The sequence below is a fragment of the Trematomus bernacchii genome, unplaced genomic scaffold (genome assembly GCF_902827165.1).
Source record: "Trematomus bernacchii unplaced genomic scaffold, fTreBer1.1, whole genome shotgun sequence".
NCBI lineage: Eukaryota > Metazoa > Chordata > Actinopteri > Perciformes > Nototheniidae > Trematomus > Trematomus bernacchii.
The window spans coordinates 1,682,881-1,708,344 of NW_022987611.1; the positions used below are offsets into that span (position 1 = coordinate 1,682,881).

The window sequence follows — 25,464 nt, forward strand, 5'->3', positions numbered from 1 at the left end:
GCTTACCTCATTCATTTGTTTACTATCCTTATTGTATTTGCCTTTTTTATGTGAACTGTCTTCAAGGTAAACAACGTAAAATCTTATTTTGTGATGTATTTACATGCAGTGTTTTTGCTCCCTTTTCACTTTAGGACTTGTTAAGATGACTTACCTATCATAGATATATTGTGCTATGCATTCTGTACATTATACCATGACAGAAACATAATAGGGTGTTGAATCATCATGAAGTCATTCTGATCATTTAGTATCAAGTATATATCATTGTTTTAACTACTCTGCTTTTGGTAGGTTGAGAAGCAAAGAGCAGATCTAACCAGAGAACTGGATGATCTCACTGACCGACTGGAGGAAGCAGGAGGGGTCACCACATCACAGGTCAACTATATACATTCAAAGAAACACACACACACGCACGCACGTACGCACGCACGCACGCACGCATTCATATATGCTTTTTTTGCCAAACGTTAGAACGTTAGATTCAGATAACTTTTATGTCCATTACATTTAAATACAATTGAAATGTGTCTCTGGCACTGTCAAATAAAACAACACATACAGTTCATACTGTAACAATACAAAGGAAAAACAAACGTGCATCTTAAATTCCTAAAGAGACAGTCATAATAAAAATGTGAAGCTGACTTCTACTGGTTATGGTTAGGCATTGACCTCTACTATATCTGTACATAGCAAATAGTTGTTGCTGCTATAATATTACAATTTAAAATCATAACATTGGGGTCCTCTGAAACTGAAGAATTAAGCTAAACTACAGTGTCTGAACTGACCCAGTGAGCTAGCCATGGACCTTTCCATATTACTTATATGCAGACACGTCCAGTTTAACTGTGCCTGAGGGAGCGGGGCATTACCAACAGAGGACACATGTCTCCAAAGGCTCCTTACGTTAGGACATATGCAGCACATAATACAACATGCTACAATCTTATGGATGCCTTTGGACAGAAAATACCATTTGCAGAGGGTACAAGTTTGGCACACGTTGCATCATAAAATACAGACCTTGACAAACATCCTGTGTGTTAATTACAGATGGAGGTGAACAAAAAGCGAGAGGCTGAGCTGCAGCGTCTCAGACGAGACCGCGAGGAAGCCTCTGTCCAATCAGAAGCGCTGACCGCGTCTCTAAGGAAACGGAACAGTGAGGCCATGGCCGAGCTGAGCGAGCAGTGTGAGGCTCTGCAGCGCAGCAGGGCCAAACTGGAGAAGGAGAAGCAGAACATGAGAATGGAAATGGAGGAGTTGGCTGCTTCTGTGGACAGTCTGCTCAAAGCCAAGGTCAGGACGTTTATTTATTTTATTGTTGCAGTTTTTCATGTTTTTACATTTGAACACTTTGTTTGTGTGCTGCAGACGTCCTCAGAGAGCCAGATGAAGAAGCTGGAGGAGCAGCTCTCAGAAGCCAGCAGGACTGCAGACGACCTGCAGAGGGCCCAGATGGAGCTCAGCGTGGCCAGAAACAGACTCACAGGTACTTCTCCTCACTCACATCCAAGAACAGCTTCTTTTGTGTCTGCTCCAGGGGATTTCCATCTTTTGCATTTGATATAGCAAATAGTCCATTTCAAATCTTCCAAAAATAATTTCAATAGATACTGGTGACTTAAACATTTCTTATATTTAGGATACACATCCAAGCATGGTCCTCACATTGTTTTGTTGACAAACTGAATAACAATAACCAGTGTTTTACTTATTCACCACAGAGCAGTGCAGAAGGCAGAGATAGGAGTACAGTATAGGTTACTGGAAGATGAGTCATTGTCTTCATTAGTCCTTGCTACTTTATACCGAAATTATTGTTACTGCTCTAACCAAGCAGATGGTACAACCACAGGACAAAAAAGATCAAATTGTATTCTTGTTTTATTGTGTATTGCACCAGATCATGGCCTTTGTACAGTGCTAAAGGCCTACTATATGCTACAGTGTGAACATCAGTTTCCTTGCGTGTCCTGTCAGCTGATAATGCAGACTTCAGTCGACGGATGGAAGGGGCAGAGAGCAGGGCCGGCCAGCTGGGCCGCTCCAAGAACCTGCTCCAGTCCCAGGTCCAGGAACTGAGGAAACAACTGGAGGAGGAAGTCAAGGTCAGAGTGTGTTTTGTATGGAAGTCTCAAAAATAAAATATCCAGCAAACAAATAGATGTAAAAAATCACTCAAAGTGATTGTGTATATGATAATAAATATAAAGTAGTATTCTATGCTCTCTGCTGTGGCTGCAGTATAAGCAGGCGCTCAGCAGCAGTCTGAGCTCTGAGCGGCAGGACTGCATGGTGCTGAAGGAGCAGCTGGAGGAGGAGCAGGAGAGCAAGCAGGAGCTGCAGCGCCACGTCTCCAAACTCAGCAATGAGGTGACGCACTGGAGAAGCAAACACGAGCTGGACACCATGCAGAATGCCGACGAGCTGGAGGACACCAAGTACGTTACTGTTATCCATCACATTTGCCTCTTTAAATAATAATAATAATGATAAACTTTATTTGTATAGCACCTTTCATGCACAAAGCATCCCAAAGTGCTTTACAGAAAACATAACAACAATATTAAAATAAATACAGAACAAGATAAAACATCTACAGTGATCCTAATGACATTCCCGTGAATTCAAGCTGACAAGAAATTAAAATATGTTAAAATTAGGGCTGTCAAGTTAACGCGTTAATAACGCGTTAACGCAAAAAAAAATTAACGCCACTAATTATTTTAACGCGATTAACGCATGTGTATTTTTTGTCCTCGGCCGCCGTAGTTTCAGAGCGCATCGAGTTTAAAATACCATCTACAAGCTGATGCTGACAGCCCCGCTCCTGCCGCCCGCTTGTGGCAGACCACACTTCCACGCTCACTGGCAGGCCCGGACTGGCCATCGGGAGGACCGGGAGGGAGTGTGTATGTGTGGGGCAACTCGCGCGAGCGAGGCACACCTTACGTGTTGATGTTGTTGTTAGCATCTGGTGCTAGCTAGCTGCGCTAACGGATATAAGGAGCTGTTTCAATGACATTTCGCCGACAACTGCGCCGAGCACTTGACTTTATGCAGGTAGCCAGACAGTGGGACATTGTACGAAAAGTCAGCACACTCAGCACGGATAGTACGCGCAACATGATTGCAGCGTCCAGGCAGCTCCCATTCGAGCATATATGCCTTGAGCTGCACATAGCTCCAACGATCCATCACAGTGTCTCCACATTCATACACACACACACACACACACACACACACACACACACACACACACACACACATACACACACACACACACACACACACACACACACACACACACACACACACACACACACACACAGTATTGTATGAGAGAGGTTCTAGGTTGAATTGAGGCGAATATTTGTAATATTCAGAGGTTGTTGTGTTTAATATTCATGAGAATATTTGTCATTATTCAAATGATAATAAACAAACATATAAAGCATAGTTGTCCACTCATATGTTGATAAGAGTATTAAAAACTTGAAAAATATCCCTCTAAGGTACATTGAGAACAGATAAAAAATTTGCGATTAATTTGCGATTAATCGTGATTAACTATGGACAATCATGCGATTAATCGCGATTAAATATTTTAATCGACTGACAGCCCTAGTTAAAATAAAACAATAAAAAAAATAAAATAAAAAATGTAAAATAAAAGCAAAACAGAACAAATACAGTAAAACATGGACAATGATATTAGTGAGAATTGAAAGTTAACCCAAATTAAAAGCCATATTAAAAAGATAGGTTTTTTATTTGCTTTTAAACATTTCAAGGGAGTTTGCTGTTCTAAGATCCACGGGTCCCAGATCTCTTGTGTGATACCCTTGGAATTTCTAAAAGCAGGGCACTGGAGGATCTAAGGCAGGGGTCTCTTTCTTCATCTGAGAGCTACTTTGAAAAAATGAAAGTGGCCAAGAGCTACTTGCATCACATCGCTTACATTTCTTCACATAGCCCTCATCAGTTGAATTAAGCTATACTTTTGTACATGTGTGAAATTGCAATACCTAAAGCTTATCAAAAATCTTAACTTCATATCAAGGTCCAAGAAAACGAAAATGTCTCACATATTATGGCCCACATAGTAAGTACATCACTGAAAATTCACAGAAATGTCCTTAATCACCACCTTACAAGCATTTCACTCTTTTTTACAGTTAGTGAGATGACTGGCACTGCATGGAGTCCACCAGAGGTGTATGCTGGAGTGTATCCTCTAGGTTTAGGTATATCTCAAAAAGTGTAAAAGATATCAAAAATCTGAATAACAATGTGATCATTTTTAAAGTTGGAATGAAGTCTCTAGCTGAAAGTATGTGGAAGGAGAAGCATTTGGCGTAAGGTGTAGTTAAAAGAGGATTTGAAGAGTCCTCCCATTGAGGTCCATGTTAAAAAAAGAGTTTAAAAAGCACACTGTTGCACAGCATTCACACTAGTAAGTATGTTGAATACTACTGTGTGTGGCTCCGCCAGTCACACAGAGTTACAGTAATGCAAGCGACTTGTGATAAAAGCATTTAAACGAATTACGGCATCATTTTGAGTTAAAAATTGTCTAATGTTGGCAATGTTTCTAAGATGGAAAAAATAGGTTTTCGCAACCTTGTTAAAATGGCTAATAAAGTGAAGATCACAGTCTAAAATGACACCCAGATTTGTAACTTGTTTTTTACTAAATGTGACAGGCTGGAGAACACGGACTCAAGTTTCTGCCGTTCTGAATTTGGACCAACAATTACACTTTCTGTTTTCTGCTCATTCTGTTTTAAAAAGTTACTTCTCATCCACATGTTAACGTCATTGAGACAGGTTAAAAGTGTGTTAAAAGAACTTGGGTTTTCTGGCGAAATGGAGACATACATTACATTGCATTTAGCTGACGCTTTTATCCAAAGCGACTTACAATAAGTGCATTCGACCAAGAAGATACAAACTTGAAGAAAACAGAATCAAGTACATCAGGTTTCATAGAGCCAAAACATTTCAAGTGCTACTCAACTGGCTTTAGATAAGCCAGTCCTTTGTCAGTATATAAGTGCTTTGTTAGAAATTCTTTGTTAGTAATTATATCGCTCGAAGTGGAGTCGAAAGAGATGTGTTTTCAGTCTGTGCCGGAAGGTGTGTAAGCTTTCTGCTGTCCTGATTTCAATGGGGAGCTCATTCCACCATTTTGGAGCCAGGATAGCAACATACATACAGTTGTGTTTCATCAGCATAACAGTGATATTTAACATCATTCTGATTAATAATGTTGCCAAGAGGGAGCATTTACAGAGAGAACAGGATAGGTCCTAGGATGCTTCCTTGAGGAACACCATACTTAATGTCGACTGTATCTGAAACACAGTCTAATAGATAAATAGATAAAGTATATGTCCTCCAAATCATTTGTGTTTTACAGGAAGAAGCTCGCAAGCAGACTTCAGGAGGCCGAGGAGGCTGTGGAAGCCACCCAAGCCAAATGTTCTTCACTGGAGAAAAACAAACAAAGGTTGCAGGGAGAGGTGGGAGAACTCTGCTTGGACCTGGAGAAGGTAGGAAGGGGGCGTTTTGAGCAGGTGTTGCAGTGCCCTGATGTTATGTATTGTTATCCTTGAGCCTATGTTCACTGTCCCAGGCCAGCAGCTGTGGTCAAGCTCTGGATAAGAAGCAGCGGATTCTGGAGAAGCAGCTTGGTGACTGGAAGCAAAAGTGTGAGGAGCTGGTTGCTGAGGTGGAAGGCTGCCAGAAGGAGAGCAGGCAACACACCATGGAGCTCTTTAAAATGAAGACTGCCCATGAAGAGTCTTTGGAGCAGCTGGAGACCTTACGCAGGGAGAACAAGGCCTGCCAGGGTATAAGAGTTATCATATGAGGGGAAAGGATGATGCTTAACACAGCTTTAAATGGAGAGTTGAATAGTAACCATGGTTTATTTGATGCATTTGGCTTTTTTTTGTCTAGTAGAAGAGGTAGCTGACCTTACAGACCAGATCTCAGATGGAGGTAAGAGTGTCCATGAGCTCCAGAAAGCAAAGAAGAAGATTGAGATGGAGAAAGACGAGTTACAGGCCTCACTGGAAGAGTGTGAGGCAGCTTTGGAGGTGCAGAGCTTCAGCAAATTCCCTTAGTAGCTGTGAGATTTGTGCTTAATGCCGGCTCTTAATTTATCTTTAGTATCTATAGTTGCATATAATTGAATGTAGTTTGGATACCTCTAAAGAAAAACTCCCAGGTCTTTCTTGATTTCTTTCTGTTCTTCCTGCCCACCAGGTGGAGGAGACCAAGGTGCTGAGGCTGCATTTGGAGTTGTCTCAAGCTAAAGAGAACCTGGAGTTCAGACTTCAGGAGAAGGACGAGGAAATAGACGCCTCCAGGTACCTCAGACTCCTCTCCAGCTTCCTCCATCCAACACGGCACCTCCACTCCTCTTTCCATGCTCCGCAGACAATATACAGTCATACTGTAGAAAGACATACCTCATTCCACAGCTGCTTACATCCTAACAGACTGGGTGTCCTATTACTGCCACGCATGAAATAATACAGAGGTGCCCGGCCGGCCAGGGCAAATTAGCATTTGTGTGTTTGTTAGGGCTGTGCAATTAATTAACTGATAATGTTGTTTTAAGAAAAAGTCCATTCTACTGCAGAGCATTGCTGAACTGATGGACTGTCCAAGTCTGCTCACATTTTCTTTTAAATAAGACAGTCTTTACAGGTGTTCCCTTTAGTGTTTACTTCCTGTCTGTCTTCTTCTGCTGATCCCTCTGTCCTCCTCTCTTTGAACCTCTTTGAAATCGTCACTAAAGACAGTTCACAGCATGAATAGAAAATAGAGAAACAAATATTCAAAAAGTATTCCATGGTGTTTTCTGACGGAGTAACAAAGAAAACAATGTGCTTTTTAGCCACAGCTGATGTTAAACTGACTGCATCTATCTGTGGATTGATATGACTTGTCTTTTGATCAAAGTGTCCTTGGCATCCTCTGCTTTCAAACAAGAGCAGACCATTGAATGTGCAAATTGACCAGTAGCCATGAAATAATATCTTTAGAGGTAAGGCCTGTCACTGCAGTGAAACCATCCGTCTCCTTGTTTGTCAGAAAAAGCCACCAGAGGGCCCTGGAGTCGCTGCAGGCCTCTTTGGACCTGGAGATGAACGGCAAGGCTGAGGGGCTGAAGCTGAAGAAGAAACAGGAAGCTGACATCACCGAGCTGGAGCTGCAGGTGGACATGCTCACCAAGAACAGCACCGAGCTCAACAAGAACAGCAAGAAGATGCAGCAACAGATGAAGGTCTGCACATAAGACACAGTATTTTTGAACACACTGCTTTCCAAGAAGCTTACATTGGGTATCACTGTCTGTCTGTCCTGTCTGTCCCGTCCCGTCCTGTCTGTCCTGTCTGTCCTGTCTGTCCCGTCCCGTCCTGTCTGTCCTGTCCCGTCCTGTCTGTCCTGTCTGTCCCGTCCTGTCTGTCCTGTCTGTCCCGTCCTGTCTGTCCCGTCCCGTCCTGTTCTGTCCCAGGAGTTGCAGGCCCAGCTGGAGGAGGAGGTCCGGAGCCATGAGGAGGACAGGGAGGAGCAGGCGGCCGTGGAGAGGCGCTGCACTCTGTTATTCAGCGAGGCAACAGGGACTCGTTCAGCCCTGGAGAGTGCAGAAAGAGCCAGAAAGGTCCTGGACACTGAGCTGCAGGAGGCCAAGGAGACACTCAGCAACCTCCACAGCCAGGTGATTCAGTCTGTCTCTGCTTCACTTAAACATGTAACCTGTGATGGCAGACTTGCCGTAGATTGATGACCTTCCCGATGTTTCTCCTGTGTGTTCAGTTCCAGTTGGCTCTGAGTGGGAGACGGAATCTGGAGATGGATCTCCAGAATCTGCAGCAGGAGCACGAGGAGCTGAGAGGAAAGCTGAGAGGATACACAGACAGGTCCAAGAAGACCGGCTGTGAGGTAAAACACGTCAAAGACAGCAGGTGAAGAGATATTATAGCAAACACATGTTAAGTCATATCAAATAAACATGGCTGCCAAAATGTGTTTAGTTGGCAAAAGTGGGGGAGGAGCTGCGTCTGGAGCAGGAGCACACGCTCCACCTGGAGAGAGGGAGGAAAGATCTGGAGGCTCAGATCAGAGACATGAGCAGCAGGGTGGAGGAGGCCGAGCAGACGGCTCTGAAGGGAGGCAAGAAGATCATCCAGAAGTTGGAGGGAAAGGTATACCATCACTTTGCACATTTTCATGCTTGCTGTCTTCTATCAAAGCAGGTATCAATATTCACCACTCGCACATGTGATTGACAACTCTGACCTTCATTTGAGAAACACCATAATGCAATCAACTACACACACATATTATCCAACAAATTGATCGACTAAGCGGCGGGATGTTCCTGACTAAGCGGTTGTCCAATCACAACAGAGCTGGTTTCAGAAAGAGGTGCTGCAGCTCAGGCAGTATGAGAAAGATAAAGAGCTTTTTGAACATTAAAGGCAGCTGTGGCTCAGTGGATAGAGTGCTGGACTTCGAATCAGGGGGTAGCAAGTTCGAGTCCCACTGCAGTCAGCATGTGGTTGTGTCCCTGGGCAAGACACTTCACCCAAACTGCTCCTGTGGGGATTGTCCACAGTACTGAATGTATGTTAGTCGCTTTGGAAAAAAGCGTCTAACAAATGACATATAATGTAATAATTAAAGCATGGAGACATGTCCCAGTAGAGACACGTAATACAGTGGCAAGGAAAAGTATGTGAACCCTGTCATCACAACTTCAAATCAGCTGCTGTTTCATGATTTTAGTTTTGTACTTTTTCAGCTTTTGCAACAGCTTTTATATTAATAACGCTTGCCTTTTGTTTATATTCGTTTATCTGCCTCCCGGGTTTTGCACGGCTCTTGGGTCCGCATTCCTGCCTTAGCCTGACATGCTGACTAGAAATAATTATGAGTTAGCAAAATATGCAAAGAAACACAATATTCATATAAACTCCTTTAAGATATTTTTGTAATGCATCCACGCATGACGCCTCCCAAAGAGTGCTTCCTGCTGTCTGTGAAACAGACTGTGTTATAGGTTAACATCAAAGATCATTTACATGGCACACAACAGCAGGTGATCACAATAGACCCAAACACTGATCAGATGCCCCCCTATACAGGAGGCCATGCAACTTGTTTATTCCTCCCTCTCTTTCCTGTAGTCATAAAACCATTTATCTTACCCCCATGACATAGACCAGACGTTCTTCTCATAGCATACATATACATGCTGTCGCTACGACGACCTGAAGAAAGCGTTTTCTTTGCGTCATGTGCCGTTCATATTTTTCCTTCCAGTTAGAAAATTCAGAAGTGAAAATGGACATTGAAGTTGAGATAGACGGCTATGAACAGAATGTTTTACCAGTAGCAAGGTACTACTCATTAACAGTTGACAGCTAATGAAAGCTAACTTGTTGCAGGTGAAGGAGATGGAGCTAGAGTTGGACTCGGAGCAGAAGCGGCACGCTGAGACAGTGAAGACACTGCGGAAGAACGAGCGACGGCTGAAAGAGCTCCTATTTCAGTCAGAGGAGGACCAGAAGAACCAGCAGAGGATGCAGGAGCTGGTGGAGAGGCTGCAGAACAAGATGAAGGCCTACAAGAGACAAGTGGAGGAGGCTGTACGTCACATCCACCTGCTGCTCACTCTCACCCTGTTTGACACGCACAGGTTCATGATCCTTCTGTTTGGTTGTCATTGCAGGAGGAACAAGCTAACATGAACCTCGCAAAGTACAGGAAGACCGTCCATGAGCTGGATGACGCTGAGGAGCGAGCTGACATTGCTGAGTCAGCACTCACCAAGTTCAGGACCAAGAGCAGAGGCAGCGCTGGGAAGGGCTTTTCCTCTGTAAGAACTTTCTCACTTCTTCTTCTTCTGCTTTGGGTTTACTGGCAGGCGCAAACAACTTCACGGCGTGTACTGCCACCCGAAGTCCCGGAGTCCCCCGGAGTCCCCCGGAGTTGAGGACCGGCTTCAGTAGAAGCTGCTGGGGCGTGTCTTCCGAGTAAATCGCCAGAAGCGCAGACACCTCCTCATCACTCCACCATGTTTTCTTTTGTGCTGCCATAAGTTAGTCTCTCTCCATTGGTGCGCTGGGCTAATGCTAATGCTAATGCGAGCAAATAAAATGGCGGCTTCCAACATTTTTTTACGGGGCGTAGTTTGCAATTCGCCCAGCCAATCAGAAATTGTTAGTGTGGCCGACACACCCACAAACCATTTCTTCCCCAGGAAAGTACCACCTCTCTAGCAGGGACTATCTGGGGGTGAAAAGGTTAGCGCAAACTAGGGACTAGTTCCAGATCTTTTTGGTGTGAAACCAAATCTCCCCCACCTATCTATCTCCATAGAGGCTGAATCATCATGTTAATTGTTGTCACATAGCTATCATATGCCTAAAACAGTCCTGATTCTCTTCTAGGTAATCATACATCCTGTTACGTACACAGCTACGTAGGCCCTTTGTTATCATGTGCTACTCTGATATTAGAAGAGTACATTCAGTATTTTCCCAACACAATGTTTTTATAATCGTTTTTGTATTTATTGAACACCCATCACACTTGCAGTGCTGGTGGAAAGGTAAGAGAACCTTGGCAGCAATAGCTTTAAAACTAGCGCTTCCAATATTTCAGGATGTTCAGGAGGAATTTCAGAGGGTTCCTCCTCACAGAACTGCTTCAGCTCAGAAATATTCTCAGGATGTCTAGTGTCCTCTCTTGAGGTTATTTCACAGCTCTTCTGGAATAAGCTCTGACTGGACCATTCCACAAGGCAGATTTTCTTTTTTTGAAGCCATTCTATATCACATTGACTTCTATATTTCGAGTGATGTCCTGCTGCACCCCCCAACCTCGGCTGAGCTTCAGCTGGTGGGCATCCACCCTGACATTATCCTGTAGGATATTCAAGGATTCAATTCAAGGGTTCAAGGCTTTTATTGTCATTCGTACATAGCTACAGTGTAGTTATGTCAATGAAAATCTTAGGTCCCAGGCTCCACCAACAGTGCAACACAATAAAACAGAATAGAAGAAGTGCCATAAGAGTCTATATACAAGTGATACATAATTTGTAAATTGCAAACAGGTGAATGTTATGGATGTTCTTAGTTCAGGTGTTTAACAGTCTTATGGCCTGTGGAATAAAACTGTCCCTGAGTCTGGTGGTTTTAGTCCGGATGCTGCGGTATCGCCTGCAAGACGGCACCTGTAGAAGGTCAGGATCCTCTCTATGGTGCACCTGTAGAAGGTCAGGATGCTCTCTATGGTGCACCTGTAGAAGGTCAGGATCCTCTCTATGATGCACCTGTAGAAGGTCAGGATCCTCTCTATGGTGCACCTGTAGAAGGTCAGGATGCTCTCTATGGTGCACCTGTAGAAGGTCAGGATCCTCTCTATGGTGCACCTGTAGAAGGTCAGGATCCTCTCTATGGTGCACCTGTAGAAGGTCAGAGTCCATGTTGAACCTCTGCAGCCTGCAGAGGAAGAAGAGCGGCTGTCGAGCTGTTTTGGTGATGGTGGTGGTGTGAAGAGTCCATGTCAGGTCCTCAGTGATGTGGACACCGAGGAACCTGAAGCTGCTGACTCTCTCCACCGTAGTCCCATTGATGGCGATGGGGGCGTGTCCCTCTCTCTGCTGCTTCCTGTTATCCACAATCAGCTCCTTGGTTTTGCTGACGTTGAGATGGAGGTTGTTATCCTGGCACCAAGATGTCAGGTTTTTGACCTCCTCTCTGTACACCGTCTCATCGCCGTCGGTGATCAGGCCGATGACGGTGTTCGAGCTGTGTGTGGCCACGCAGTCGTGAGTGAACAGGAAGTAGAGGAGAGGGCTGAGCACGCAGCCTTGAGGGGCTCCGGTGTTGAGGATCAGGGTGGAGGATGTGATGTTTCCCACCCGCACTGCCTGGGGTCTGCCCGTCAGGAAGTTCAGGATCCAGTCACAGAGGGCGCTGTTGAGCCTGAGGTCCCTGAGCTTGATGACCAGCTTGGAGAGCACAATGGTATTGAAGGCTGAACTGTAGTCAATGAACAGCATTCTCACATATGTGTTCCTGTTCTTCGGGTCCAGGTGTGAGAGGGCAGTGTGGATGGTGAGGGCTATGGCGTCGTGTCTGTGGACCTGTTTGCTCTGTAGGCAAACTGCAGGGGGTCCAGAGATTCAGGGAGGGAGGAGGTGATGAATGTTTTGACTAACCGCTAAAAGCACTTCATGATGATGGAGGTGAGTGCTACTGGGCGGTAGTCGTTGGGGCAGGTGATGATTGTCTTTTTGGGGACAGGAACGATAGTGGAGTGTTTGAAGCATGTGGGGACTACAGACTGCAGCAGGGACCTGTTGAAGATGTCTGTGAACACCTCTACCAGCTGAACTGCACACACCCTGAGAACACGGCCAGGGATGCCATCAGGTCCTGGAGCCTTGTGTGGGTTAACCCTTTTAAAGGATTTACACACATCTGCCCTGTTTAAAACAATAGGGCCGGGCTCCTGGGCTTCATGTGCGTCCACAGCCTGGCTGCTCTCGAACCGTGCAAAAAAAGCGTTCAGCTTATCTGGGAGAGATGCGCACGCAGACAGTCCCGCAGTACCCCCCGCTGCTCCCTTGTAATCTGTCATTGTTCTTAGTCCCGCCCACATGTTCCGATAGTGCAAGCTTTCAGCTTGCCGCGCACATCGCTGTTTATCCAGGGCTTTTGATTCGGGAATGTTAGTACAGTAACCTTCTGTACCACGTCATCGATGCATTTCCTAATGTAGCAAATGACCGTGTCCGTGTGTGTGTTGATATTTTTGTCCTCAAACACACTCCATTCCGTAGATTCAAAGCAGTGCTGCAGAGCTGAGTCTGACTCCTCACTCCAGCGCTGTATGCTCCGTGTCACCGGTCTGTCCCGTTTCAGTTTCTGCTTGTAAGCAGGCAGCAGCAGCAGTGAGATGTGGTCTGATTTGCCGAAGGGAGGGCGAGGGAGAGCCTTGTATCCATGTTTGAAAGGGGAATAAACATGGTCTAGTATGTTTCCCCCCGCGCGTCGGGCAGCTGATGTGTTTGTAGTACTTCGGCAGGATTTTCTTCATGTTGGCAGTGTTAAAATCCCCGGCCACAATGAAAGCCGCCTCTGGCTGTGAAGTCTCTGTCTTGTCGATTACACCAAACAGCTGATCCAGAGCTGTGTTGTGGTCAGCCTGTGGCGGAATATATACTGCTGTAAGCACAACCGCTGTAAGTTCTCTTGGCAAATGAAAAGCCCGGCATCTGATCATGAGGTGCTCTATATGAGGGGAACAGTCCGAAGAAATAATCCCCACATCTGTGCACCAGTTATTGTTTATCATGACGCACACACCTCCTCCCTTGCTTCTCTCTGAATTAACAGTCCGACCCTGGCAGGAGAAACTTGAGAATGCTCATCTTCCTTGATGATAGCAGGCTGTCCAGGCCCAAATCATGAAGCCCCCTCCACTGTTCCTCACTGTTGGTTACATGTTGTGACGCTGCTATGCCTTTTTCATGCCCGACGCTGTATTCTTCCTGAATAATTCAACCTTAGTATCAACAGTCTTCTCGGTGGCCACAGTACTAAATGGTCTCCATTTAGCAAAGATGTGTCCACCTGTGGACTGATGGATATCTAAACTCCAAGGGATTACTTTGTAACCCTTTCCAGCTTTATACAAACCAGCAATTGTTGATCGTAGGTGCTCTGATATCTCTTTTTTGCAAGGCGTGTTACACATCAGCTGATTATATATTATAAGTCAAATCACACCGACATCTTATTTCACTGACTAAACTAGGTTTGTTAACCCCTAAACTCTACTAGCTTTTGTTGAAGTCTATGGGCTCACATACTTTTTAGAAACTACATTTTGAAGGATTTATTCATTATGAACAAACACTACAATTAATTCTGCGCAGTTATTTAAGACTGTTTGTGTTTGCTTCGTATTGTACTCGAAGAGTACTTCCAAACGGTTCCCTTACTTGTTCTTGCTCCTGTTTGTCTGTACTCCACTAGGGTTACAGCACTCCGTACCCCGGCCTGCTGAGGTCCCCCAGCTCTGTGGGTTCAGAGGGCGGGGGGGAGAAGATCCTCCGAGACGACCAGTCTGTCAGCTCCCTGATCCCAGCGTACCTGGACTCTCTGCAGAAGCTCATGGTGGATTAGATCAAGCCGGGGGGACAGAATGACTTAACACTCACTGTTTCACCTCTCTGTTATTAATGTACATTCCCCAATGAACTCCTTTATTCTTTGCATGATTGAAGACTCTAAAGACTCCGTTTTTTTTCTCTTCATAATGTAATATAATATATGTAATGTAAAGGTTTTGAATTTAATTGAATATGTTTTTGTCAAAACAGATCCATGATGAATGGATTGTTACTGTTTTCAAAAATCCCCAAAAGATAGTCAAATATTGATACATTTATAAATACTGTACTAGTTATCAGTTAATTATGAACATTATTAACCAATCATTTATTTACATTTTACATGTCATTAAAATGTCAATCTGACGTAAAAGCTATCCACCTCTTCTAATTGCTTCACTGTGGTTCACTGCCCAAGCTTTGTATCTACTCAGAATGTAATATGTAACATGTTATTCAATAATATCTGACCATGCCTAAATGAAAAACATAGAGAAGCTAAAACTTAAGTTTATGCTGGTCAACCTCACCTGTAAACTAGATTAAAACAAATCAACTGCTAGTTATATCCCAAAGAACATTAGGTACAAAATGATTATTTACCGTTTTATGTGCTAATTACTGTATGACCGTCAGAGTAGAGTCAGCTACAGCAGCAGCTGGTGTTTGCACATATTTGTGCCCAGCTTACTGCGTATTGTGGAGTGAGATATCAACACCTTTCATTTCATAATGAATGATTTGTAAATGATTAGATAATTGTGTACTAATTGCTTATAGCATGTTTTTCTGAACTAATAACCATACCATTATTATTGCTGCGAACATGTGAATTTGAGCTCTTTTTGCATTTATATATCTTTTGCAAAAACAAAAACACCACCACAAAAGCACAAATCAGCACAAAAAGGAGGATGTTTTAACACATATTTATTTGATTTATAATAAATGCAAACCTTCAGCCCTTAAGTAGTAATTCTAGGCAATAATACTGGAGAAGAGGTGGTTAAAAAAGTAGAATATAAATGAGGGTGTTATTTGAATTGTATAAAATAATATGTATGTTCCATTTGGCAATAAACAGACCCAGACATTTCTATATTATATGTTTTCGTTTAAAACTATTTACTATTAGTATTTTACATCATTTTGCTTTTCTGCTTCCTTTCATTGCAAAAACACATCCCATATGCGTACACTAGTCTCCCTCTAGACCCCATAAAGGCCCCTCCTGCGATGGGTTATCAAATGTTTAACAAGAAAATTCTCTTTAGATAACTGTTCATATAAACAGCAATTTAAAGTACATTTATTAAGACATATTTAGGTTTAAAGTGCAATTGGCAATTAAGAAAAACACTGGTGGAAATGAAACGTAATATTTCATACCTATTTTAAAGATGAAAGAAGCTTTGGACTTCTCAACACATAAAAAGAAAAGAGCAATACTCTACAATAATGGTTGTTGGTGTCTTTTTTCAAGAACACCGAAACATGTAAGGAATGGTGCCTGAGTTTAAGCTTTAGTATTTGCTCACACAAGCCAACAATTCTGTCATTTAAGATACTAATGTCTAGTTCTGGTACATAGAAATATCATTCTTAGGTCAGAATGCATTTGGCTTAGCAGCTCATGTTAAATTATTTTTTGGCAACAACTTTCAGGTGTACGTTGACACACAAGTGAAAGAAAGAATGACCCCACAGAGTAGAAGCACACACACTGCTGCATGACAGTTACAGGTGTCCCTATCTTGGTTCATCCTAAGCAGTCCGCTGTGTTGGGGATCACAGGAGGGTCCTCAGGCATGACGGAGCCAGACCCTGAATGTGCATATGAAGAGCATCTGGGGTCAGATCTCTACGTTCACTGGCCTGATCTCCCCGGTCTTATTCTCCTCCACCCACAGCTCTCTGTCTCTGATGGGGTCCACACTTTGCAGCAGCTGATCCACCCGCTCCATCGTCTGCAGACACAGAGAGCAGCTGAAGCTCAGGGGAAGACATGACGCCACTGATAGTGTCCTGTTGTGAACCCGCAAATGTTGAGTACCCCAAAGTCTTATGTTGTATAGTATGGGTCCCCAGCACATAGAAACTGCTGGATGCTAACTTGCATATAACTTCCATTAATTACCATTAAAGCTAATGTGGAAAATAGTTAAGAAATGGCTTAGCTGATTTAGACAATTTTGGAGTGGTTTTGGGATGATTTGAGGATGCTATGTCCATTTCTGACATTTCTGTGATAAAAAATGTCAGTTTTAACCAAAAGGTTGCAATATCTGTACTCTCTGTGGGCTTTTGGGTCGATTTTGAAGATTTAGGGGATTCTGGATCATTTGGGTTGGACAGTTTGCTTATTTATTTGGAAATAAATTGTCCACAGTAGTAATGGTCATTTTGTGCTTTCTGTATTCAATGGTAGCAACACTACTCATGGTGGTCTAAATCAGCCCACAGAGAGTCCAGATATGGCCACTGAAAACGTCTGGAATGGATTCAGCATCCTCAATAACCCCCAAAACCACTCCAAAAGGATCCAAATCGGTCAAGTCATGTTTTAACTATTGTCCACAATCATTTTAAATAACACTAATTATGCTGATTGTGCAACTTGCCCAACAAATGCAGGTTAGCATCTGGCAGTTTCTATGTGCTGGGGACCCTACTATACATTTCTAACATAAAACGTTTGGGGTACTCAACATTCACGGATTCACTACGCTGGCAACTAGACTATTAGGAGACAACATGTGGGTGCTTTTAGTATAAAGTACTATACACACTCAACGTAACACACATTTGGAAGGAGATCAGAGTGTGCATGGAAAGGAAGTCAAAGATGCAAAAGCTTAAAGTTTCTCCTGCCTCACTTCAAAAACAAATGTAGCAGCAGAAGAGTATTTGCACTCAGCTATCAAGTTTGATGTCAGATTTTGCATCCCATCTTCAGTATATATTTGATTTATTTATTCATGACCTCTTTATCTGTTCTTGCCACCTCAGGGAATCAATAAAGTCTGGATTTCACTTTACCCTGACCAATTTAAGTTAGGCCAAGTTATGAAAATAAAAGTGATTCATCAAAATGTCTTTTGACTTGACAGCAGTGCCTTTCCACAGTAGCTTTGGCCTGCTGGTCCCTCATGGTACTCTGACTCTAACGGTAGACGTGCTTCCTCTCAAAGTGAACGCCTGTAATGCTGAGTGTGAGTTGGACTTACACTTTGGTTGAACATGTCTGTCTCGTGTCGGAGGGTGGTGTACTGACACAGATGGTGTCGGATCATCTCCACACGCTCCACCTCCAGCCGTTCCAGCTCCTGGGGGGGGGGGGGGGGGGGGGCAAACAGGCACTGTTACTCACCAAACAGTACACTTGTCACACATTTGATCAAAAGAGGTTATGTTAGGGTCGATCAAACCTATGACTCACCTGGACATCAAATGACCCGTTCACAATCCAGTCTCCATAGTACATGTACAGTGTCTTAGGGAGCCCTGATGCTTTAACCAGAACCTTTGTCCCATTTCTTCTTCACACGTCTTACAAACATCCTTTTGTAGCTGCATTCTCAAAGTGTATATGACCTGATCATTTATAGACATTACACATGGACTAAAAGTGTATATATATACTGTATATTGTAAGTGGTTGTGTACATGGAAATGGATATGTCTATGTAGAATACAAGTTCTTATAAATAAACATTTGTGTAATTTACAAAATACAAGACATATTACTTATTTTTGTATTTCATTCAGATAATTTGTTTGTATTATTTAACATGACTTGTAGTTTCTTTGTATCTTATATGTTTATTTTGCTATGCTCTGGACCTTCCATTAAAAGGCAGAACGAATTGTGTTTAGCACACAAAGTGAAAAGGCTTCATTCAGTAAGTCAGTTTATTCATTTATGTTATGACTTTGCAGACTCAAACTTTGGGAGAATGAACTAAAGCTACTGATATTGTCAGATGTTGCTAACTATGATTCTGAAGAACATCCAAAGGGAAAAGCAGCCGCGTAGAACAGCTTTCTCTCACACCAAACTACACACACATTAACAGGATGTTTTACCAGACTGGTGGTGACCGTCTCCTCAAACCATCTGGACTGTGATTGGTTATAAAGGTCCACACAGCGCATCAGATCGTCTCCTGTTGGAGAGAATACAACAACAAGTCTTAAAAGGACACACATGTATTACATGAGACCTGATAAGTACAAACTGTGTTCAGCACATTCAAATACAAGGTGCTCTATTCTACCACTAGGTGGTGCTACTGCCCAACAGCTGATGAGACTACGTCACTCAGCTGAGCCTGAACAGTGCACACAACCTGGTTTTCTAATAGATTCTATATGATATCATAAGCAATAATAAAAGGAAAGTGTTTCTCTCCTTTCAATAGGTTCTCTGCTTACATCCTGCTGACAACAAGACCCTTATCAGGGAGGGAATGATGCTGATCCCTCTGACCCTTATCAGGGAGGGAATGATACTGATCCCTCTGACCCTTATCAGGGAGGGAATGATGCTGATCCCTCTGACCCTTATCAGGGAGGGAATGATGCTGATCCCTCTGACCCTTATCAGGGAGGGAATGATACTGATCCCTCTGACCCTTATCAGGGAGGGAATGATGCTGATCCCTCTGACCCTTATCAGGGAGGGAATGATACTGATCCCTCTGACCCTTATCAGGGAGGGAATGATACTGATCCCTCTGACCCATATCAGGGAGGGAATGATGCTGATCCCTCTGACCCTTATCAGGGAGGGAATGATACTGATCCCTCTGACCCTTATCAGGGAGGGAATGATGCTGATCCCTCTGACCCTTATCAGGGAGGGAATGATGCTGATCCCTCTGACCCTTATCAGGGAGGGAATGATGCTGATCCCTCTGACCCTTATCAGGGAGGGAATGATGCTGATCCCTCTGTTCTGCTGACATTTCTGCAACTTTATATTCAATTTAATTACATTTTCTGTTAGAATGTGTGATTGCTAAATATCTCACGCACGTTTAGAGAAGTGTTCCTCAAAGTATAGTCTCACCTTTTTGAGGTAAGTGTGTTCTAGCACATCAACAGCCTCTGCAGCATGTTTTACAAAAATAGCTCTTCAGGACTAAGCTTCAGAATAAGGTTTTTATAAATGCAAAGTAAATAAAAAAGACAATGTATAAATATCTCCTGTTTGAAGCATATGATAGGATGCTTGTTATTCTAATCCACACATTGTACAATGCTTTTTGATGTGTAAGTAACCTTAAGAGAGCAGCGAGCCTGAGTCTGTGCCTAAACCCTTGAGAACCTCTAACTATAGAATGAGGTTTGATATGAAACCTAGAGGAGGTCTTCCATAAGCGGCTTCATACTGTGTCCTCATGTTCTCAGACATGTTTTAAATGAGAGCTGTTAGCCAGCTCAAGATACATTGAATTAAACAGGTATTGTTTTATTGCTAACAAAAGTAACATTTATATTTGTGTAGCTCTTCTTTAACATGTAAGTCTTATATGCAGTTTTAAAGGAAATTAACTTCAGTAATTAGCAGAATAAGTCTGACCAAAATACACACTATGGACACTACTGACTGCGCCTGTAACAACTGAGCCACAATTTAACATATTGATCAGACACAGGCCTGCCATATACAATGTTCAAAACTAATCTTGGTAATTGGCATATTGGCATACATTGTGCAGCTGTATATATGCCCATGTTTGATTTACAGAGCTTTTTGTTCGTCAGGCAGGGGATGTAAACCTGCAGTTATATTTACAGTTCACATGTTTTTGCCTTTCCCTGAATGGGGAAAAAACATTATAAGCTTCAACATTTTTTAAATAGAAATTAGAAGCGGTTTATATGATGAATAAATTCATTTCTGGAAACTTTATAAGCGGTGTATGATCAATATCAGTATCTCACAATATATATATTTTTTACGCCCAAAGATAAATGAGAGCTAGCGAGGCAGTGCTGTGACCTTTGACCCTGTCTTTGACCTGCTTGTGTGGATTTCCTGCGGGCTTTCTTGATGTCCTCTTCAATCTTGTTGCTGAGTTTGATTTCCAGCTGCTGAGTCTTCAGCTCCAGATCTTTCTGTCTGTCAGCCAGAGCCTTACGCGCCTGCGGAGAGAAGACGCAGGAGTGAGTGACGGGCTCACATCTCACTGCTATACAAATCATTTCAACCTGAATAATGGAGTGCAGCAAGAAGGTTCAGGGAGCGGCACTTTCACATAATCATCATGTGTCATTACTTTTCTTCCATCATCCAACCAACATGACCAGAACATTTTTGCCTGTCCTGCTTTAAATGCTCAATTGTCCATGAAATAAGTCAATCAGAAATAAACTGTCATCCCAGATTGCTTTTCTTTATACATATTCCAGGGATGGGAAACAGCCCATCGCGAAAGGCAAATATAGGGAATCTTAATCTGCATCAGGGTGATTGTCAGAGCTGTGTTTCCCTCATGCTGCGGAGCTCTGTTCTTGTTCCTGGTTACCTTCTCCACCGATGCATGGCGGCCACCTAGCTGCTTCCGGAGGTCAGCGATGTGATGTTCGTACCTCTTCATGTCCTTCTTAAAGTTCTCCCTGAATGTCAGAAGAGGCTTCTCCACCTCACTCTGCAGCTGGACGAAACACAAACAACCAATAACTCAAAAGCAGATCATAATAAATGGTGTAATAACCAGAGAGCATCCTCCTGAGGACCTCAGGTATTTGAGCCAATGTAAAAACACAGGAATCAAATATGAAGTCTCCCTTGCTGAGAATAAAAGCTAGTGTGAATGTGACTTTGAAGCCTTTGTTTCTAAAGTTACGTAAACTACAAAAATAAATACTGTTTTGGGAAATGTACACACATTTAAAAAAAAAATACCATTGGCATAATGTTTTATCCTGAGTAGAAAGGAGGTAAAAAGAAACTAACAACAAACCTTTACCTTCTGGGAGCAAAGATAGTGTCACTGAAGGGTTTAAAGCTATTATTATTGGCCATTTAAAAGTAGAGGCTATAGTTGGAATTGCAAGTCACCAGACATTGTACACTTGTCAAAAATGTCTGTAAACCCCCAAGTAGTCCACTTTGAGCCATACTGTAGGTCCAATACAATTGAACTGAAAACTATTCTTCACATTTGTATGTAGAGAGTAACTACCATTTGAAAAAATGTGATGGCTTCTTGGAACAAAATATCCAGTTATCTAAATGACTCCATGCCCTTCTCTGGAGACCCTACGCTCTTCCCATCAGCCCCTGGGTTGAGTGTCCCCTCCCCTGTCAGTATGAGCTTGCCCATCTGATAAATTCAAACTGGGGCTGAAATAAAGTAGCCCAGAGATGAACAGCACATGGTTTTTAACTCTTAAGGCCCTGACACACCAGCCAGTCACCAGAGAACTCGCCGACACCGACATCGACTGTTGCATCGGCGAGTTCTCCTGCGTCTTGGCCATGTGTCGCACTGGAACACACCGCAAAGACTTCAGCCGAGCACGTATGAACTGCGCATGCGTGAGTGGCAATAACTCTCCTTACCAGCAGGTGGCGGTAGTGTGTATTCGTCATTCAAAATAGGCAACAACCGGAAGACAGAGAAGAAGAACAGACTGATATAAACAAACAACAAATAGCGTGTGCGTTCCATTTTCACTCTCGTCCATCGAAAACATGTTTTAGAATATAAAAATACATGAATGATGAAATGAGCACATAAAGTGCAGACATACTATAACATCACAGTTAATAGACCTGCATCTGATGATCGCAGTGTTCTGGCGGGTGTGTAGTTTATTGAGTCAGCAATGTAGTAATGTATGTAATGTAATAATGGCCACTTCTTGCTAAATTTACATTTCCATGTGATGCTTTTATCCGAGGCGACTCACAATAGGTAAATGAACAGCAGTAGACAGTATCTCATTTACTTAGACACTGTACTTAAGGACAATGTTGAGGTACTTGAGACTAATCCTGCAACTTTATACTGACAAATAAACCCATGAGATGAAAAACCGGACTTGACCAAACAAATCACGGAGGTCTCAGCAGAGGACAGCCGGGGACGCTCCCGCCGATATCAGAGATGTCCCTGCTATGTGTGGGAGGTAAGAGAGGACATTTAAGGGCTATGTTTGATGTCTTTAAGTATCACCTGCTGGTGTTTAGCTGCTGTCCTGTGCTTTAAATCGTTTGTTTACGTCCCTCACTTCCGTTTCGCTTCTCATTTGCTAGCTGAACAGCTGATCAGAGTGGTTTCTTGGCCCGATAGCTTGTGTCCGACAAATGGCCGATTCAACATGTTGAATCGGCCATTTGTCGACCGTGAAAGGCCAAATAAGGCGTGTCACGGCCGACGGTTCGGGACACACCAAATTGACTTTGGGCGACAAGGAACGCGTTGTCGCCAGACAACCGAAGACGGCCAATATCGGCCTGGTGTGTCTGGGCCTTTAGGAAAAGCCTCCGCTTCGATGGGAGACAAGATGTATGATGATGTATAAAACACAGCTGAAATCACCCATCCCCCACATACTGGATTTACATATCCATTCAAATATTCAATTATTTCCAGCTTTCAACATTATGTCATGACAATCTCACAATGATTTAGTTTTGTCAAAACATTTTTGGGGATTTTTGGAACCAAACAACAACCACAACTTTATCTATTAATTGTTTAACTTACTTCATATGTATCCAACTTACAGTAGAACTGAGTGCAAATGGGTTAAGGGAACTTGGCCTTGGAACCGATTGGTCGCACAATCGGACCCAAATAAAATGGAGGTGCCAGTTCACCTCCTGAGCCGAGGTTTGTAAACTGGCAGGCTCTAGCACCTCTCTGTGTGCACCTGTACTGTGTGTATTCATTATATTGTTTTCATTGGAAACAATCAAAGTATATTTCCACCCCATTCCTTGTTCTCCAGCACATCTGTGCATCTCTGGAGGATCACATCACCGGCTCCATTTCCTGTATCAGACCAGCTGCATCCTGGCCAACATCTGTGCTCTTCCCTCTCTCAACCCCTAAGACAAACCCATGCTGGATTACCTTTGAGGAGAACTTCAAGTGAACCTCAGCTTCGTCTTCCAGACTCTTCTTTAACTGGGCCCAACACTCTCCCACAGTCCTGAGAGCAGACAGGAGGCAGTGTGTTGATTTGAATTCATAAAAAAGGACCACACACACACACACACACACACACACACACACACACACACACACACACACACACACACACACACACACACACACACACACACACACACACACACACACACACACACACACACACACTGCAAAAATCGAGAGCACAGCCAGTCCAACAGACGATAAGACGATGCTGAGCTCTGCCGTCGGTACGTGAACGAGACAAGAGTGAGTGGTTGGTTTAAAAGTCTGTAATAACCGTACGGTCTGAGGTAAGAACATTGGAGGGTATGTTATAAGACACACTCCTTAAACCCTGTGACAACGCCACCTCAACCTTCACAACCGCACAATGCAACTCCTGCTCATTCTTCCAATCCAAAATGAACAACATTTATAGAAACCTGAGTCAGCAGTGGCTCAGTCAGTAGGGGCTTGGACTGTGAGCCGTAGGGTCGCTGGTTCAAGTCCCCGAACAGACCTAAACATGGAGTGTGGACTGCTACTTGGAGAGGTCCCAGTTCACCTCCTGGGCCTGCCGTGGTGCCCTTGATAGTGTACTAAGTGTTCTAATTTGCAACATAGACATTGCCCTCTTTCTTTTTCAGACATTAAAGTTTGTAAGCTAATCGTGTCTATGAAGTTATGTTGATATCATAGATAATAAAATACTCATATCTAAATTGCACACATATGTAATGAGAGTAATAGCTCAGAACTAGTACCTATTTGGATGCACTGGGAATCTGGCAGGGACGAAATACAATTTGTTCCTGTCCATTAGGGCTGGACAGGAACAAAAGGAAGAACTGACAAAGAACACAAGGGGAGACAGGTCTGTCCACACACAACTAATCACAAAGACAAGAGGGCAGCAGGTGAACACACTCATACAGTCAAACAGGCGGGAAAACAAAAGTGTGTAAAGAGCTAAATGGAAGGAGTCCAAAGCAAAAATCACTTCTTTGGTAAAAGGGAGGTTTTTTTGGTCACATGAATCGTGATTGCCAGAGGAGCTTGACATGCAAAGTCTGTGGTCAAACTCCCCCTGTACTCCACATGAAGAAGCAAGCAGCTCTGGAGTTGCAGAGGGAACCATGCAATGACCAGCCAACTGCAGTCACAACATGTGAACACACAGTGTGCTCCACTCATCATTCCTGTGAAGGTCACATACAAGCAAACATATCAGTTCTGCTCTAAACATTTTAAGAAGAGCCTGAATGCTGCAGGTAAAATAATTACTGCTACGCAAATTGAAGCAAGGAACAGTTGAGACGGCTTACTCATTGACTGGTTTGGAGGTTGCTGGCCTTGACAGCAGTGGTTTCTATCTGCTGCCAGATGTTGCCAGTGACGGCTGATGACATAGTGACACAGTAAGCTCTGGCTGAATGGCCACACCTGTCAAAGGTACGCATCCCAAGCATTGAAGTAACTGTGCACCTGTTGATTGGAACCAATGCTCCCAAGTAATTGGGACCATGGGAGGTGATAAAACAGGTGTGGAAATTCAAGCAGGACCATTCTGGGATGGTTCATTATGGTCAACTGCAGACAATGCGTCCAGAGGATTGAAAGTCGATGACTTGCTGGCTGGCAGCAGGTGAACTGAAGGGCCCAGCTTTCTTTGGAAGCCAGAAAGCCATGTTCCAGAGAACATCATGGAGGGTGTGGTGGAAACTTCTGAAGCAATGGAGACGAAACTCAGAGAGACACGGGAGAGCTGGAGCTTGAAGGCAAACACTGATGGTTTATTATGAGTTACGGCCGGAGAACTGATAAGACATGTTGAAACAGCAGTTGCCCGACCAATTCTGAAGATCTCTACTCCAGCCCCATGTATTTAGCTGGTTCAGCTAAATACATGCTGGTTCTGGGACAAAACACTGAGAGCAGCCCAAGGTCGCAGGCCTGTGCTCAGTGAGGGCAGTACCAACGGATAAACTGGGTCAAAGGTGTCCAAATATCAACAGAGGGTGGTATTCCATTGGACGGCTCAGAACTCAAAAATGACTTATCTGTGAATACTATAATTGCTAAGGACTCAAC

The 25,464-nt window shown here is 43.4% G+C and overlaps 2 protein-coding genes across 7 annotated transcripts in view; one reads left to right on the forward strand and one right to left on the reverse strand.

Moving 5' to 3' along the window:
• The first annotated feature begins 274 nt into the window (after window positions 1–274).
• LOC117483636 (putative uncharacterized protein MYH16) lies at window positions 275–15,325 on the forward strand. 3 transcript variants are annotated; one of them, XM_034132013.1, is made up of 16 exons: window positions 275–381; window positions 1,063–1,308; window positions 1,384–1,501; window positions 1,993–2,120; window positions 2,257–2,453; window positions 5,435–5,567; window positions 5,651–5,867; window positions 5,977–6,116; window positions 6,286–6,389; window positions 7,120–7,312; window positions 7,544–7,747; window positions 7,846–7,971; window positions 8,064–8,234; window positions 9,480–9,680; window positions 9,764–9,910; window positions 14,085–15,325. In XM_034132013.1, the coding sequence occupies exons 2-16, from the start codon at window positions 1,063–1,065 to the stop codon at window positions 14,232–14,234; spliced, it is 2,475 nt and encodes an 824-aa protein (XP_033987904.1). In that variant the 5' UTR covers window positions 275–381; the 3' UTR covers window positions 14,235–15,325. The 3 variants fall into 3 exon arrangements, with proteins under 3 accessions (XP_033987904.1, XP_033987907.1, XP_033987905.1); XM_034132016.1 differs by having other exon boundaries at window positions 7,553–7,747; XM_034132014.1 differs by having other exon boundaries at window positions 5,980–6,116.
• LOC117483637 (growth arrest-specific protein 7-like) overlaps window positions 15,135–25,464 on the reverse strand; it is an 81,346-nt gene continuing 71,016 nt past the window's right edge. For all 4 annotated transcript variants that reach the window (XM_034132020.1, XM_034132019.1, XM_034132017.1 and 1 more), the window contains 6 exons: window positions 23,314–23,392; window positions 20,755–20,883; window positions 20,248–20,371; window positions 18,308–18,387; window positions 17,449–17,547; window positions 15,135–16,188 (listed from right to left, as the gene is read on the reverse strand). In XM_034132020.1, coding sequence (XP_033987911.1) covers window positions 16,075–16,188; window positions 17,449–17,547; window positions 18,308–18,387; window positions 20,248–20,371; window positions 20,755–20,883; window positions 23,314–23,392 — 625 coding nt within the window. In that variant the 3' untranslated portion in view covers window positions 15,135–16,074. The remainder of the gene's footprint in view (window positions 16,189–17,448; window positions 17,548–18,307; window positions 18,388–20,247; window positions 20,372–20,754; window positions 20,884–23,313; window positions 23,393–25,464) is intronic.